Source organism: Bemisia tabaci, chromosome 6, assembly GCF_918797505.1.
Source record: "Bemisia tabaci chromosome 6, PGI_BMITA_v3".
Classification (NCBI taxonomy): domain Eukaryota; kingdom Metazoa; phylum Arthropoda; class Insecta; order Hemiptera; family Aleyrodidae; genus Bemisia; species Bemisia tabaci.
The window spans coordinates 9,485,095-9,502,666 of NC_092798.1; the positions used below are offsets into that span (position 1 = coordinate 9,485,095).

Consider the following 17,572-nt stretch of genomic DNA (forward strand, 5'->3'; position numbering starts at 1 on the left):
GAAGATCGATATACTAATGGGTCAAAACTAAAGATTGCATGCTTCTTGGTTTTCCCCTCTTTTATTCATTTCCGTACAATTTCTTACAACACAACTACGGCTCATTGAGATTAATATCGATGCCATCGTTTGGAAAAGGTCTTACAAATATTTGTCATGCGTTTTGAAAATGTGATGTTTATAAAATGAAGCAATATTTTCATTTAAAAAAAAGAAGTATATATAAGGTATATTTAAATCGAAAATTTTAGGGATTGAAATAAATCCAGGTATTCATCAATGGCAACTAGGAAAGATGAATCAAAAGAAGAGACAACAACATTTCAGCAATAAGCAATATTTTAATTTAAAAAAAGAAGTATATATAAGGTATATTTAAATCGAAAATTTTAGGGATTGAAATAAATCCAGGTATTCATCAATGGCAACTAGAAAAGATGAATCAAAAGAAGAGACAACAGCATTTCACATTTTCTTTGAAAAATGAGTTATCATAACACCTCCTTCTCTCTCAATTTTCTCATTTCAATATTGTCAATATAATTTTACACATAGACTTTAATATAACACTTGGACCAAGTCACTGTTGCTTTTTCTACGCTTGAACGTAAACTACTGGACAAAAGAGGTGCAAAAAAACGTTTACGGAATGTCATGAAATTGCCTCTACTAAACTTCGTGATGCCACGTGAGACAGTAAATCGATTATTACATACATTTAAATGGAGAAAAAAAAGTCTTATCAACTTGCGTGAAATCCCGCTGGTTACGATCTTCTTATGCTCTAGTTCCAAGATCAAATTAAGCTCATCAAAATGGGTTACGATGAGACTGTTCGTGACCCTTCTGACACAAGGGTGTATCTTAATTTCCGCACGAGCCCTGGAATACCTGGATGTATATGTAAAATAGGGCTCGCGTGGAGATTGAGATATGCCCTTACGCTAATGGAGTGACTTGTTGAGTGTGGCCGATCAAAATTAAGAGGCGCCTTTACTTTTTGATCAACATTACCGCGATCATAGTATCGAATTAATGACCTCTAATGTTCTTTGAGATTTATGTTGAGTGATAAGTAGAGGCGTCTCTTAATTTTGATCGGCAACGCTCAACAATCACATTGATGATCCATTTTGATAGTCAAAGGCGGATCAAAATCAAACCAAGCATTGATGCCACTGTTGAGTGTTGACCGTTGAGTATTGACCATCAAAATTTAGAGGCGCTTCTTTTTTTCTCTTTTTTTGATCAACATGAATCACATACAGATTATCCAAAGATGTATTGTGTATTTGATACTCCGCGAAAAAAAGTATTGGTGGTTCTCCCCTAAAGTTGTGGTACTTCCCCAATTTGTTTAATGATATTGACATTTCCGATTAATTGCGGTAGTACCATGCGATTCAAGTTGGGGTTTAATACTTAGTGCCGCAAAGTTTGGGTTGGTACCTAATTTATCAGGGTACTTTCCACAATTAATTGAATATTTTCATATCATCCAACAATCCCGTGCTCTTTTTTCCTGTGTCTATTCTCAAAATATGTGGATAAATAAGAAGGGTTTTTTCTCTAAATTTCTATGGGCAATTTTAAACAGTCACATCAATGTCCCCTTTTAATGGATTCATTTTTATCGTTCAAACAGCGCTTCAGTCTGTTATAATCAGCTCAGTATTTTTGAACCTGACTGATGCAGGAGGAGGGTAGCAACCCCACACGTCTCCTCCAAAGCCTGAGGCCCGCAAAGAGGGGGAGAGAAAAAACGAAGAAAAAAACCACTCGAGACCAGCGCCTGGTTAAAACCCCCTGATAAAAACGCGAGTTACATTCCGTCTTGGCTGGAGGGCCGAAATGACAAATAAATATAGTGAGGGGGTTAAATTTTCGTGCCATGTGGTCTGCCCGGACGACTGCCATTAGCCCTGTGTTTTCTCGGGGACGTTAGTCCATTATTAACCCCCTCCCTCTCTGCGGACCCTCCCCTACTGATATTTTCACTCGGAACGGTTCCCTTCGGCGCGGGCCTTTAAACTGAACGTATTTCTGCCAAATGGAACTATGTGCATTGAGACATGAGCCCTGAGATCCATAAGAATCTATGCACAAAAGGGTTCTCGTCATAATGCACAAAGTTCCGTTCGGCAGAAGAACGTCCAACTAACGTCTTCACCGTTTGAAAAATGCTCCGGAACGGTCACAAAAAATGACAGCAAAAATCCTCGGTCATGGTCGCGCCCATTGCTGCCAAATTGACCTTAATGGATCAAAATTGGACTACATTTAGCAATTAGGAACTATAATTTCTAACTTGGTTCAGAAACGACGTACGCACCATTAGATTCTCAATGAACGTAAGGGTTTTTACAGATGAGCCAGAACTTGTAGTAACCACCATTCCTAGGTTTCAATGCTATGTTCGTGCAATTTCTAAAGTCTGCTGATTATTCAGAAACGACGTACGCACCATTAATTTCTCAATGGACGTAAGTGTTTTTACAAAAGAGCCAGAAATTGTAGTTCCTAATTGAAAAATGTAGTCCAGTTCGTTGGTTCCCTCTACGCAGGAACGTGCCACCATTCCAAGGTTTCACAATACAATACTCGTACGAATTCTGTCCAAAATTCTATTGATTTTTGCGTTCAATCCAACCAAAAAAAAAAAAATCAGTAAAATTTACTGTCAGAAACGCTGAACAGTTTTATGGGTGAAAAACAGTTTACAAGCGAAAATTTTGCAACTTTGAAAACGTGCCTTTTTCGCGTTCAAAATATTTTTGGTCGCCTTAGAATTTGTTAAAATAAGTGCCCATATAATCGCGCATAAATACAGATAGAATATTATTAAAGTCCATCTTTTGTTACGGGGTATCGGATGACAGGAAATGCTTTACGGTTAAATTGGCCCTCAACCACGAATAAAAAAATGTATCTTTATGAATAAAGTTCAAAAAGAGAACTTATAGTAGGTCGTATTTGCTTTCCCCTATTTAAGTATCCATTGATATATCTATATATTTATCCAGTTGTTGATCTTTTGATTGATTATATCAATTAATCTATATACTTATATATTTATCTATTAATTCATTTTTCCTGATTAGGATATCAGAGAAAGTTTCATGAAGATTTTACCATTGCCAGGCTAAGTGAAAATACTCACTCCACTGCTTGCATAAAAATAAACGAATTTTACTCAGCCTGGCAACAATGCACGCTTTCCGCGGTCTCGCTTTAAGCAGGATCATTATTACCGTCATCACTTTCTTGACGCAATGATGGGCATTAACTTATTTAAACCCCGACTTAACTCTTAAGCCAGTGAGCTACGCATAGAACGAGGGTGGCTCTCGGAATATAGAGATCAATGTTAGCGTTTTTTATCGTCCTTTTTTCTGCTGCCGATGAAGTAGCAAGAGATCTACTTGAGTCTTAAGCATTATGGTTTTCTCTCAGTATTAAAAAATAATGTTCCCTTGATGCCTTTAAAGGTTCAAATTACACAAAAGCGGAAAAAGTTAGTTATTTTGTCAATGAACTTATTGTGAAAATCAGTTGAACTAAATGCTACAACAAGGCAATATCATTTTTGCGGCAGGCGGCCGACCAGCGCAGCGCGAGACGCGCACTGACGCCTACAAACCTAACAGGGATACTTCACGCATTGCGCAATGCGTGAAGTATCCCTGTTAGGTTTGTAGGCGCCAGTGCGCGTTTTTTGCAAAGCGTGAAGTATCCCTGTGAGGTTTGTAGGCGCCAGTGCGCGTTTTGCGCCGGCAAAGGTAATATCATTTCTGCATCATTCGTGAAACCCCGTATCTCTATTGAGTGACTGTTATATCATATATCGACGGTAAAACTGCAGAATTGAGTGCCTCGTATGTCGTTGCAGACTTTCTGGCGTACAAAATTGTCTAATGGAAACGTATTCAATTATATCTCTCGAAGACTTCAATTAAGATTTTCTTCTCTGTTTGAGGAGGAATATTCGTGAAAATGTCATAACATGATGTTGATTTGTTTTCCTTTTAAACAATAAACGACGTGTAGAGATGTTGAACCAAAACTGATTTACGCGTTCTTACAGACTCACCGTCAAAATATTTAAAAACTGTTCATTGAACAACTTATGTTCAAAAACTACTCAAAAATAATAGTTCTTGTTGCAAAATCTATAGTAGCAAACCCAACCTACGTCGTGCATTCTGAAGGTGAAGGCAATGCAGGCACATATAGAAATTGTCACCTGTCGTTAATCGAAAAATCATAGGAACTAAGGAGCTACGCTCTCTTCTCTAACCGATTTGCGGTCCTAAGCGCCTCGCGCCTCAGGCGTTTTGGGACACACGTTACTATTCTACCGTGCTAAGGGAAAATGCCGTATGAGCCCTCAGACGTGGCCATATTTCCTTCAACAAAAACTTAATTTACTAGGAAAATAGTCAATATTTGTCTTTAATTTTTTCAGACAATTTTGTTCGCAATATTTTCGAAACCGTCTGAAAGGTTCAAGGAAGAATACGCATGATTTTTCTCCAAAATACACGTTTTATTCAGGGCAAAAGGCAAGTTTCGAATGTTCATACGGCGTTTTCCCTTGGCACGGCACACAGTGGATCGAATCAATCAAAGAGGTCGGATATGAACCTTGTGACTAAAACTGCAAATTTTGATGTTTAATTCGTCACATTTTGAATTATAAGGGGTGCTCCTGGAAGAAAATTTCACGAAAAAACTAATGGAACCACTTTCGGAACCTTGAAATGTTTTAAAACTGGAGTAATAAGCTCTTAAAGTTTCTAGAGTATGTCCGACCTCTCCTATTGACTCGATCCACTGTGCGGCAGTAGTATGATTTTATATTATCAGGTAAGATCATTCTCAGGGGACTTTATGCGCTTCACCGTGACAAAATTTAAAATTTGAGGAGTCAGAAAGCCGGAATATGTACCATTTTGAGTATTTTTTCAGAGGTGGGGGAGGGAGGGGGGCGAAAAAATACAATTCGCGCGAGCGAGGGCGGAGTGACGGTGGCTCATAGCGCGGAGCGGTCTGAACTCTAAAAGCGGAGTAAATTGGAGGACATACAATAAAGAGCCGTGTTAGATGTGGGTGCATTATTGCGTTTGAGTGTTTATCTACAACCCGGAGAAGTGGTCTTAAAGAGAGCGTTCAATTAACTAATGCACCCCCCTCTCCCTCTCAACCTCCTCTCGGCCTGGAGCCCCCCGCCCCCCTCCAAGACTGCGTGCCCCCCTGGTGCTCCTTAGCTCCGGCCAAAAGAGTCGTCGTCTCGAGACTGAAAACGCGTGGTCACAATTTTGACCCCGATAGACTCGCGTCCGGGAGGAAATTATTTTTAAAAATAATTGGGCGAGCCCTTGAGAGCGCCCACCCTCGCCCCTTTTCGATATATCGATTCATGCCTTTTAAACTTATTAAAAAGGATCGATAGAAAGAGTAATCGCAACGAACACCTTGAAAATAGATTCTTCACCATAGCCTCAAATGGGAAATCATCGATAATCGATCATTTACTCCTGGCCACTGAACGAATGTCACTAGAAAAAAGCCTGGTCCTCCTCACCCCTGGCGCCAATCACGGTGGGAAGTCCGGACATTTATTGGAAGCTCTGAAAAAGTATTGACCACTTTTGGATCGAAACGGCTACGCTAGGGGTCTGATTTTCTCGTAATCAACTTCGTTGGTTTCATATAGACGGCAGAAGACCCTTCAAAATTGGACGTATTTCTATCAAACGGAACTATGTGCATTATGACGCGAGCCCTGTTATGCACATATTCTTATGGGTCTGAGGGCTCATGTCTCAATGCACATAGTTCCGTTTGATAGAAATACATCCAATTCACTTTATGTCCCGTTGTCCGTTTCCCCATGATATTTATTTCAGGATTTTACTCATCTAAATTATGAATTTAAAAGTTGTCAAGTGAGGCCTACGAACTTCATCCAGAACACCCTTTACGAAGGATCTGGAAAGAGACTTCGACGTCGCAAGTCCGCATCCACGCAACTCGGTCTGCGACGTGACAGACTTCCCGTCGTACCTTATTTTTTAAATGGAAGACTACACAACGAAAATTCTTCAAAATTCCCGTGATTTTAGCGGCTCTGGTGCTTGCACTAGAGCTGCTATTCCGGACGGTCCCAGCTGGGGAGTATCAACGGACCATGTTACATTGGAGAGACCGCGTGTTGGTTGATGGGAATCGGCGCCATTTTCTGCTGTTTAGGGGGGACTGATTTTATTTTAATTGATATCTTTTTCCTGTGAGCGAATGCTATGTTGTGTAGTGTATTTTTGGAATCATGGTGATACTGTCAATAATTCAAAACGGGTCTGTGCTTTAATCTCGCACTGGAAAAAATGTACTTTACGTTTAAAATTTGAAAATTCAAATCTATAAGTTTTCGCGCTTTTTTCGAAGAATGCCGTGGTTGGAGCTTCCTAGTCATACTACTCGACATCAGCTGATAGCAAACAAAGGTTACCAAGGAAACCGTAAACGCGTAACAACTACCTACCGTCGCCAGAGCCGCTTTCCGACGCGAATGCGTTGGAGCTTCCTGCTTGTTTCTTCTCTGTGCGAAACTTGCCTTACGAAAAGTTCAAGAAATGATGTCTGTAAGTTCTCCTTTGAAAAAAATGAAATAGGAGCGAAGATTTTCGGAAACCCTGAACAAGATACGCGATTGCGGACTTACGCCGTCAATTGGACGTATTTCTATTAAACAGAACTATGTGCATTAAGACATGAGCCCTGAGACCCATAAGAATACACGCATAACAGGGCTCACGTCATAATGCACATAGTTCCGTTTGATAGAAACACCTCCAATTTGTCTTCGATCGCATCAAAAAAGTAACAGTCAAATTATAGTTCATTAGTAGACTTAAAAGCTCTATCTTCTTGGCTGCGTTGAATTGTAGGTCCTATTTTATTTTCTCGATACGGAAGAAGCCAATTTTTTGACAAATATTTTCAAAAATGAATCTTCAAACGAAGAGGAGTTTGGAGAATTCCCTCGTCTTGTCTATATTTTTCCAAATAAGAGAGGAGGTCATTAACGAAGTAGTTATGCCGTTTACCTGTTTGTAGTTCTGTGCAGCAATGCAATTTAAGTTTGTGAGTGTTCGAAATTTGACTGCCTGAGCAACCAAAAACGTCATGTTTTACTGTTCTGAAGAAGAATGTCGTATGAGCTCTCGAACAATGCCAATTTTTATTTGGTGTAACATGAATTATTTTATTGAAAATTTGTGAAAAAATTTCTTCTATGAAATAATACAATATTTCTGTAATCTCATTCGAGGCTTAATCTAAAGAATCTGAAATTTTCACTTAAAATAAATTAAAATATTCCATTTCCACAATGATAATTTTTTTTCCAAAGAATTTCTGATAAGTCCGAATGCTCTGACGGCGTTTTCCCATAGCACGGCAGTGTTTTTCTTTGATTTGCACAAATTGTGCCGTGAAACGTGAGTTTTCAGGCCATCGGGCGATACGCTAGTGATTTTATGGCAATTTTACGTTGAAAAAAAAGCAACAACAACAAAAAAATCCATCAGCTAATGCAAAATTCTGCGATTGCCCCATTTCCGTGGACTTTCTATCCCGCCCCTCCCTACCCTTTTGTTGGGGGACAACAACAATCTCGTGACCTTGCTCTAAAAACAAGCTCAATTCCACTGACGACCTATTTTTAAGAAAGAGCGCAGAGATCATTATAAAACGATTTTGCGGCTCATAAAAACTCAGATGTGCGCAATCATCGCCCAATTGCACTGGAACCGCATTTTCAAGGATTGACACTTTCAGGTCATAGCTGAAGGAACTCTTCCTCTTTTGAGTCACAGGATAGTTAGGTTCCATTGCAGGATGCGACCATTGCGACACAGAGGATGATTTTTGCATCACGACATTTTGAAGGCGAATCATAGAGCGCTGCATGCGTACCACACTAATTTATTGTTTTGACCGTTCAAATAAGCTGTCAATCGGTAATATAATTGGTTGGAGCTGCCGATAAGATAGTTTGGTCTCCCAGCATTTTTGTTGAGATGTACTTTATTCATGATAATACTCGTGCCTTATTTGTGATGTTATATAAGACACAACCTAATTATATGGCCAATAAGCAAGAGTCATATCCATGCTCAAAAGGTACGGTTAGTTGGTGAATACATCCATTTATTTGAGAAGCCTTAACGGAATGAAGTAAATACATCTTAAGAGAGAGATATTGATACAGAGAGAGGGTAAAAATAAGTCCAAAAGAGGAGAGAAAAGGACAAATCAATCATAAAGGAAAAAAGGATATTTTGGTACGTTGCGATGTTCAAGTTTTTGTCGTGTATGTTTGTTTGATAAACCGAGGAAAATTAATGAATTGTCACCAAAAATGACATGGAAAATACCCTGCAACTGTAGAACAAGAGGATCGGACGGCACCTTATATATAGTTTGATTATATTTGATTGAATGCTACTGTCACAGCCAAGAAGAAAAAAAAAACTTTTATTAAAATTAAAAACAGGTGTTTTAGAACTGAGAATGCCCTAGTTGTTTTCTAAAATTGCTCACACAAGTTTAATTTTTTTAGTAAGATGTTGGATGCTACGCAGCCCTTAAACAATTACAACAGCGGGCGACAAGGCTATAAAACACAAATGACACCAAAACGCAGCGGCTGGAGGCATCCCTGCCTCCTTCAGGTGGATAAAATACAATACAAATTTAAAAATTTAAATAATTTAATGCATTAATCAATAAACTCATTTATTTAGTACATGGTTGCACCTATCCAAAACGATACAAAAGACAAACGAGGCTCGTTTTGGAAAGATACAACTAGCCACCAAGTTTTTATTAAATCTTTAAATTTTTATTGTATTTTATCCAACTGAAGAATGCTCCTAGCCAAAACGATTTAGTGTCATTTGTGTTTTCTTGCTTTGTTGCCCATTGTTGTAATTGTGCAAATGTTTTTTTTCGTTTAAAAAAATTGTCTCTCAAAGATGAAAATAACACGTTCCCAAAACAAATCTCTTTTTCAGCGTGCTATCAGGAACTGAAGATGACAAAATCAGATCACACCTGGCTCTTCCACCTCTCCAGAATCCGAATGCATAAATTTACCTTCGTAAAACGTGCGGAGACCGGAATAACATCAACCCGATCATAATGCGCCCTAATTCAATTTTCCTCTCCACTTCTCCGCCGAAATCCGAGCATTCTACGGCTTGACTTATCGCCTCCCCGTGCTTATGTAAACTTACCGTCCAGAGGAAAGTGGGCGACCGGGAACCGAGATTTTCCTCTTGTTTTTTTTTTATTTTTTTTTTCTCTCTCTCTCTCATTTTTCTTCCCTTTTCGCGGATCCGGAACTGTCCCGCAGGGAATGTTTTCCAGTCGAAAACTTTGGGAGAGCGTTTAGCGTATATCGTCGCTCCTCGGACGAAAGGGCGTGCCTCGATTTCGGGATGAGCCCCAGAAATCATGGATTCATATGTAAAACAGGGTTCAACAGGAAATTGAGATACGTCCTTATGTCACAGGGGCGACAATATAACCCTGCACTAAAAGTTCGCACATAAAATTATACGGGACGCTACGTGACAACTTTCTTCTTCGTGTTCCCCGATGAACCCACTTTGTTGCGCATAGGTTCCTCGCGGGACAACCCCCCCCCCCCCTCGACCGATTTGCGTCTTATATTTTCGTTCTTAAAAAAATTACAAATGCTCCTAGGTTATGCCAAGGAAACTTTACGGTGGCGGTGGAGACCTTCCGCGTAGAAAAATTTTAAATTAAATTTCATCGTGTTTTAAGTTTCAAAGTCGTCCTAATTTTTTGTTCTTCTTATCTCCTTAGTCGTCACATTTGAATCGAGTTTATGAGAGAGGAACCAAGTTCTTCGCAAAATAAGTGGTGTACTTGTTGTATAAATTCCACTTTATTCTTTCATGAAAAAGTTTGCATTTCAGGAATTTTAATTCGAATAACTGCAAGAGTTTTATTTGTTTATTTCTGACCCAGAAATCCAGTTTGCAGCAACAATCATAAATTTCCTATAATTTTTAGTATCTACAATCCCCTCTTCTAAATTTTGAAAGGGCCGAATCCATTCAGAAAAAGAAACCAAATACAGTGACTTTCCTATCACGTTTCTCATTGGTGAGATCAATTTAGAAAAAGGAACTGACTGATATTGATTCTTATTTAATTCTCCTAAGCAAATAACGAACCTACCCCTTGTTTGCCAAAAAACTTGGTTTCTCTTTGCATAAACTGGATCTTCTTGTCAATTTTACCCGTTTTATTTTCTCGTTCTTCTTTTTATTTCTTTCATCGATTGAGATTTCGCACGAGAAACTTGCATCGCTCCATGTGAAAATACTCGATGAGCTTACTTCTGAAATTGTCTAGCTCTACCATTGCAGAATCGATTCTCGGAAGTTGGCAACACTGTTTTTTCTCCATTTAAATGCACGTAAAACGATCGACCTAAAATCGATATTTTTAATGGATTTAAACGGAGAACACGCTTACAACTAATCTTTTCTTAATCCTGTATCTTCAAAAATAAACTCATTTGTTCCAGGTGCCGTGGTCTAATGCCAATAACTCCACAAGCTCCTACACGGACAGTGATGATCAGGTATGACTACTCTACTTTCTAAGGTTTAATTGATTGATGAGCTCGGCTGTATTTTAATCGTGAATTTTTTTTTTTTTTTTTTTTTTTTTTTTTTTTTTTTTTTTATTGGAAAATTTTTTTTGCTTCAAAACAGAGGCCGTTCGCTGATTGCAGACTAATTTGAAAACAGACCACACATTGAATATTTTTTTTTTTATAATAAGCCCAGTCATTGTTGATTTTTAATAGAAATTATTCTAAAGCAAACTTCTAGCAAACATTGACTTTTAAAACTCATTTTCAACCCGGGAATATTGCCATTTTATAAGCCACAAAACGCAAGTAGATTATTTTTATTTATTTGTTTACTTTAAACAAGGGATTGTCGGTGAATGGTAGCTAAAAAATCGAGTTTTAATATCAGTACCTTTAAAATCTGATTGTTTAATTATTATTCCCTGACAAAACCTTACTTACAGTAAGTAAATAAATAAATATTACAATGGTGTTATTGCACAAAAAACTATTAGATAATTTTTAACATTATTTTATTATTCTTAATTATGCATGTGTACCACACAAACGCTTTTTTCCTTACTCATTCGCTCAGAGATCGACTTGGCTTTTTTAAGATCAGACTTGACGATTTAGAGTTAAGGTTAGAAGCCCAAAAAATCGAAACCCGCCTTTCCTTGAGCATCACAAACCACACGCCAAAAATAAATTCGAGGGCTTATGAGGCAACAAATATACTAGCCTAGCGCTTTTCAGCACTACTCTCAACCGTCGACGTATCAAACCTCGCCCTTCTTACATAAAAGCGTAACTGCATTTTTACGATGAGCCCTGTCGTCTATTTAACTCGACGCTTTCCCGGGCTCATCTGAGGAGGGAGTTACGCCCCTTTATCAGCCAAGCGATGAAAAGCACTCGTAAGCATCCGAAGATGAACGACTAGCTTTAAAAAGAACGCAAATGGTCCTGGAGTCTAATTGCACTTACGACGTTCTTCTACTGACTGAAAGACGGAAACGAACGGATATAAGGAAGAGGGAAGTTCCCTCAGCCTCCACCGAAGAAAAGATTTCGAGGGGGTTGAGAGGAGGGGGGTCAAGGGGGTGGAAAGGTGGAGGGGGCGGGACGAGAAAATCATCCAACCAAGCATGATACTGTAATGAGAGAAACCTGTAAGCCAAAACGGGATTAAGAAGCTCCGCGGAGTACAAAATAACTCGGGGCGAACTCAAATGATGTACGACGTCTTTTTTCCGACTTCCACTGGCAACTTTTCAACAATCAACGATACATAATTGTCTCCATGCATGAGGCCCCGGCGTTGGATGCTCGAGGGATGTTGTCGGCTCAGCGACAAATTTTTTCTTCTTTTTTTTGCAGTAAGGAACTACGATTTACTTATTCTCTTTTTCTTTCTTTTTTGCAGTAAGGAACTACAATTTACTTTTTTTCTTTTTTTGCAGTAAGGAACTACAATTTACTTTTTTTTCTTTTTTTGCAGTAAGGAACTACAATTTACTTCTTTTATTTTTTTGCAGTAGGGAACAACAATTTACTTATTTTTTTCTTTTTTGCAAAATGACGAATACGAAAGACTCAGTGGCGCGGCTTGCTTTGCGATACATCGATTTAACTCTCATTTAAACCTATGGAAAAGGATCGATAAACAGGGTGTTTGCAACGAACACCTTGATAATCGATTCTCCACCACAGCTTTAAATGGGGAACTATCGATAATCGATTATTAATGCCTCGCCGCTAGAAAGACTCCGTTGAATAAATTCCCGTAACAATATTTCCTCACTCCATTACTGCCTCCCAGCGTCATTCTCCCGAGTTTGAAAGATCTCGGTGTCAGAAATAAAAATCAATATCGACGAGCGACCAGATCCACGCGAAACGTCCTCTCGGCCGAGATAAGGCGTTAATTATATTTCCCGGGGAAAAACGAGCGGGCGAAAGAGAACCCCAAACCAAACCGCGCATCCCCACTAAAAGCCCTGTCGAGATACGCGGTTCTTGGCGAGCGCGGGAGAAGAAATTAAAAAGAAATCTGCGCGAGCGCCCGTAATGGTGGTGGGACTGACAGCCGACAAAAGCTAAAAAGTAACTCGGCAGCCCCTCCGTCATAATTCAGAAGCAGCCGTTAAAGAGAGGTGATACGAGTACCTGGATCATGCCCGGGGACCGAAGGGGGATGAAGGGCGGGGAGAGGGGGGAGGGGTACAATGGCATCAAAAATGAGTGAATTATTTATCAGTTGACGGTATTGAGCCCAGTGCTTCAGCGGAATGCATAAGTAATGAGCACCAAATGCATTGCCAAGATACGCGCCACGGAACGTCCGGGATTTCAAGCGACAAGCCCCACTCCCCCCCCCCCCCGTTGTAACCCCCCTCCACCCAGCGTCACCCCCTCTCGTGGACCATCCACCCCTCAGCGCGACCCCCGCAACCTTGCTCAGATAACTCTATAAATATTGTAGTACCTGCAACTTTTTATAAACTGCTTAAGCTTGTCATAATGCTCTTGCGTCTATACTTAGCCGGGGAGGACCGGGTTTTTTAAATAGCTTTTATATTCATCGCTCGTCCTTTTAGCCTGCCCCCTCCGGGCCTGGGCCCTTTGAGGCCGGGGGTGTTTTTCTCTCCCCCCGGAGCGTTTTCCGCTCTCGAAAATTAAGCGGCCGGAGGGGTCGCGGGCCACTCGCGGGGAGGCGCGGTAATTCGAGGGTAAACACCGGGCGGAATTTTCCGCGGGCTCCAGGGGTGAGTTTTTTGGCCGGGAAATGGTCGACGTACAGTGGATAACGGACCGTTGGGAAGGTCGGTTATGATATCTTATCTTATTTTATAATACAGGGTGATCCAGGGTTAAACGACCAGACCACAGGAGCCGAAACACCCCCAAACCCCCTCTTTAAATTGAGATTTCGATTTTTTTTTTTAGATCATTCATGAATTCAGGGCATAATAGTATAGGGAAGTAAATATTTTCATGAAATTTGGTTTACAACCGTTGCCGAAAATTCAGGAAAAACGATTTACTTCGAAATCGTATTTTGACCCATAAATCTCATCTTATTTTATAATAAAGGGTGATCCAGAGTTTAACGACCAGACCGCAGGAGCCGAAAGACCTCCAAACCCCCTCTTTAAATTGAGATTACGATTTTTTTTTTGGATCATTTATGAATCCAGGGCATAATAGTATAGGGAAATACATATTTTCATGAAATTTGGTTTACAACCGTTGCCAAACATTCAGGAAAAACGATTTACTTCGAAATCGTATTTTGAGCCATAGAGCTCGCTCCTGCAGTCTGGCCGTTTAAACCAAGATCACCCTGTATAAAATCATAAGAGTAACGCATAACGCCTGAAGTGCAAGACCAAAGTAGCCAGATCGCGCAGTTAAATTGTGGTATTTACCAAGTATTTAAATAGGGAAAAGTGCCGATATTCCATCAATGTATATATTTAACACGTGTTTAAGAGGGAGAAATGCTGTTTTTTCAGCACTATCTGGCAATTATGCAGGAGACGTTTGGGGGGGGGGGGTGGACTGCGAGACGTTCAAAGAGCGTTCGTTCCTCTTAGTTTTTTATTCAAATTGCAAATTTGGATGTATCTTGGACTAAAATAAAGGGGTGATTCTGAAGAGTAAATTTTTACAAAAGAGAAGAAAATCATTGCCAAGAAACAAGTAACTCCTTAGCATTCATATAACGTAGATTTACGATTTTGAGGTTTCCACATCCTTTCTGACAGACTTTTAACACTCACCACTGTGCGGCTGAACCATTGAAGGGTTAGGAGGGAAACTGTGAGGATAAATCGTCACCTATCTCAGCTTTTGACGACCATACGAGCCGACTGACGCACTAAAGAAGAAAAGTCAAATATACATTCGTGCGTTGCCAAATTTTCCCTGACAATGTATTTAAAGTGTCCTTGATCAAGGGAATATGAACTCAGGGGTGTAAAGGGAAAATCTTTACCTCGCTGAGTTTCTGCTATGAGTGGTATTTAGTCCGTCATAACGGCAGCTGTTTAGGGACCTTTTTTTGTCCCATCCTCAGCTTCATTTTTAGAATTTTTTAGATTCCTCACGATTCGTTTCTCCCCCTAGGAAGAGACGTAACCTGGCTCGGACTGGCCATAAGGCCAATCTGCCATTGGCAGATACGCCCCCTTTGCGCGCCGAAAACGCGCCCCTCTTACAGATGGCAAAATAAGAAGAAGAAAAAAAATTACGACCGAGAATATGTGAGAAAAATTTCTTAAATGAACGGAAGAAGGGAGAGTTAGGAGTAAAGAAAGGTGCTTTAACGCATGATAGTGGTGAACAGAAGTCCAAGAACTACTTTCTGAAGCGTAAACAATTTTCTGTGAAATTTTCACCTTCTTCTTGACATACAGGAGCTTTATCATCCCCCTCCTTCATTCGCTATGTGTAACTCCCTTAGAAGCGATGGTCGGTTCGATTTTTAGACATAACATACGCATCCTTTATAGACCTCTTAAGAGACCTTTTAACATATTTCCTCCTTTTCAAATGACTATTGATTTTGGACATACCATAGCATAGCTCGGGCAAACTTAACCCTAATTTATCCCGAAATTCAAAAATAAGAGACATCTAAAATGTAAACGCGATACAACTATTCGCGCAAGATGGATGTCCACATTGCATATGAAAAATGTAAGACGCGATGCCGTGAGTCGTGAACTCGCAATGCTCTGCTCTAGTTTGAAGCAACATTACAAGTAAGACAAACGCAAACAAACACAATATGGAAATGAGGCGAGGTAAAGGATGCGCGTTATTGACGGCGCAGAGATACAACTATTCGTACTTGATGGACGTCCGTGCTGCATCTGAAAAATTGAAGGCGCGACGACGCGAACCGTGAGCTCTCAATGCTCTGCTTCATGCTGTCAATGAAGCGTCGCTCTGATTCGGGAGAAAAGTTTAAAAATGGCCTGAAGACATCTCTCCTACCTTCGGTTGTATTACTCACGTAGTGTTTGAAGCACCATTACGAATGAGACAAACGGAAACAAACACAATATGGAAAAAGAGGAAGGGAAAGGATGCGTGTTTACGACGGCGCAGAGATACAACAATTCGTACTTGATGGACGTCCGTGCTGCATCTGAAAAATTGAAGGCGCGATGACGCGAAGCGTGAGCTCTCAATGCTGTGCTTCACGTTCAATTTTGCAATTTTTACTCCGTGAACTTGAACCTTGAACTTTGAACCTGAAAATAGCGTAAACTTGTGCTGATTTGCCAAAATTTTCTGAACCCCTCTCCACGTAGGGAATGCCCGGAATGATCTACCAGGAAATATCACATTACGCCCCTTTAACCAGCCAAGGGTCTACGCCCTCAGATGCGAGCCAGTCCGACCCTGGACGTAACTACATTTCAACGTTCGCAAATTTCTCTCGCACATTGCATTCTTACCAGGAGAACCTGAGGCACTTCTGACTGAAAATTTCACTAATTTTTCATCTGATCACGTACAAAAATCAGAGGAACTTTGGGAAATAATGTTGCACAGGTGTTCCTGCGTTAAAAACTGAATTTTAATAATGCAACTACGGAATAGAGTTACGTTCCCTCGTTCGGGAAAAGCATGCATCTTGTATGTTATTAAAATGAAAAACAACTTAATCAGCCAAAATTCACATGGTAAAATAACAACTTAATTTGGGGAAAAATGCTGCAGAACAAAACAACAACAAAGGATGAACAAAAACCTGGAACGTTTCAAAATTTTAGCAATTTCGTTTCCAACCGGAAAAAAATAAAATAAAAATGGGCCGTCGATTCGCTGTAATTGCGAGACCGAGGCGAGACGAGTGCCGAAAGTCGCAGCCATTTCCCCAAATTAAGTTGTTATTTTATTATGTTATGAAACTGCATATCACTATCTCGTGTCACCGTTCGCGTACACAAATCGCAGCATTTGAAAATGAAACTTATAAATACCTATGAATTGTCTTCATAAAACTTTTTTTTTGATTAAGTCAAAAACTTAAAACTGTTTTAAACCCACGAACAGAGTGGGAGCTCAGCTCCGTTTCAGATCTCGGTGAAACGTATGGCTCACCCGTTGATAACATTTGAAGAGCGAATGCGGGCTCGTCAGAGCATATTTTCTCTGACCTTATTGACGACAGTCGCGATGCACACGGTCAGGGAGCTAATCCCTCATCCCTATTATCTTTCCGCAACCACGAGGAAGTGTGCAGATTTTGCAAACCGGAGCATGAGCGGAAACCGGGAACAATAAAGCACCGACCCACTTCTCCTGGGTCCCGAAAAACCACCACCGAACAAGAAAAATCTCCACAGCACTAGTTCACCCGCGTCATACTACCGTTCTAAGTCAGAGCGCCGTATAAGCCCTCAGCCGCTGCCAAAATTTCTTCGAAAAATCACGAATTTTCAAGAATTTTGGGGGTGTTTCTCCTGCGATTTTATCCCCTCGGGATTTTGTCCGTAATTTGATCTAAAAAGTCTAAAAATCTCAAGGAAAACTGTTCATAACTTGTTTAACAAAAAAAATTTTTAAAGGAAAAATGTGGCAACATTCGAATTCTTATACAGCGTTTTTACTTAGCACGGTAGTGCCGAGAGCAGCCAGATACAATACAGAGTGATTCAAGGTTAAACCGCCAGACTGCATTAGCGTGTTCAATATAGGTCAGTGCCACTCATCAGTTTTCCGTTCATTTTCTGAAAGTATACGGAGGAAACTAAGTTCCTACGTCAACTGAACGCATTGTTGCGTCAACTGGACTGTCGGCTTCTGATTGGTCGAAGTTTCATTGGCTTTTTCTCCGCTTAACAATGCTTTTTTGAGATTTTCAATTAACGCTTT

General features: G+C 40.1%; 1 protein-coding gene across 1 annotated transcript in view; it reads left to right on the plus strand.

Moving 5' to 3' along the window:
- LOC109034839 (no long nerve cord) overlaps positions 1-17,572 on the plus strand; it is a 235,444-nt gene that overhangs the window by 142,494 nt on the left and 75,378 nt on the right. Inside the window, 1 exon segment of the mRNA XM_019048214.2 lies at positions 10,628-10,684. Coding sequence (XP_018903759.2) covers positions 10,628-10,684 — 57 coding nt within the window.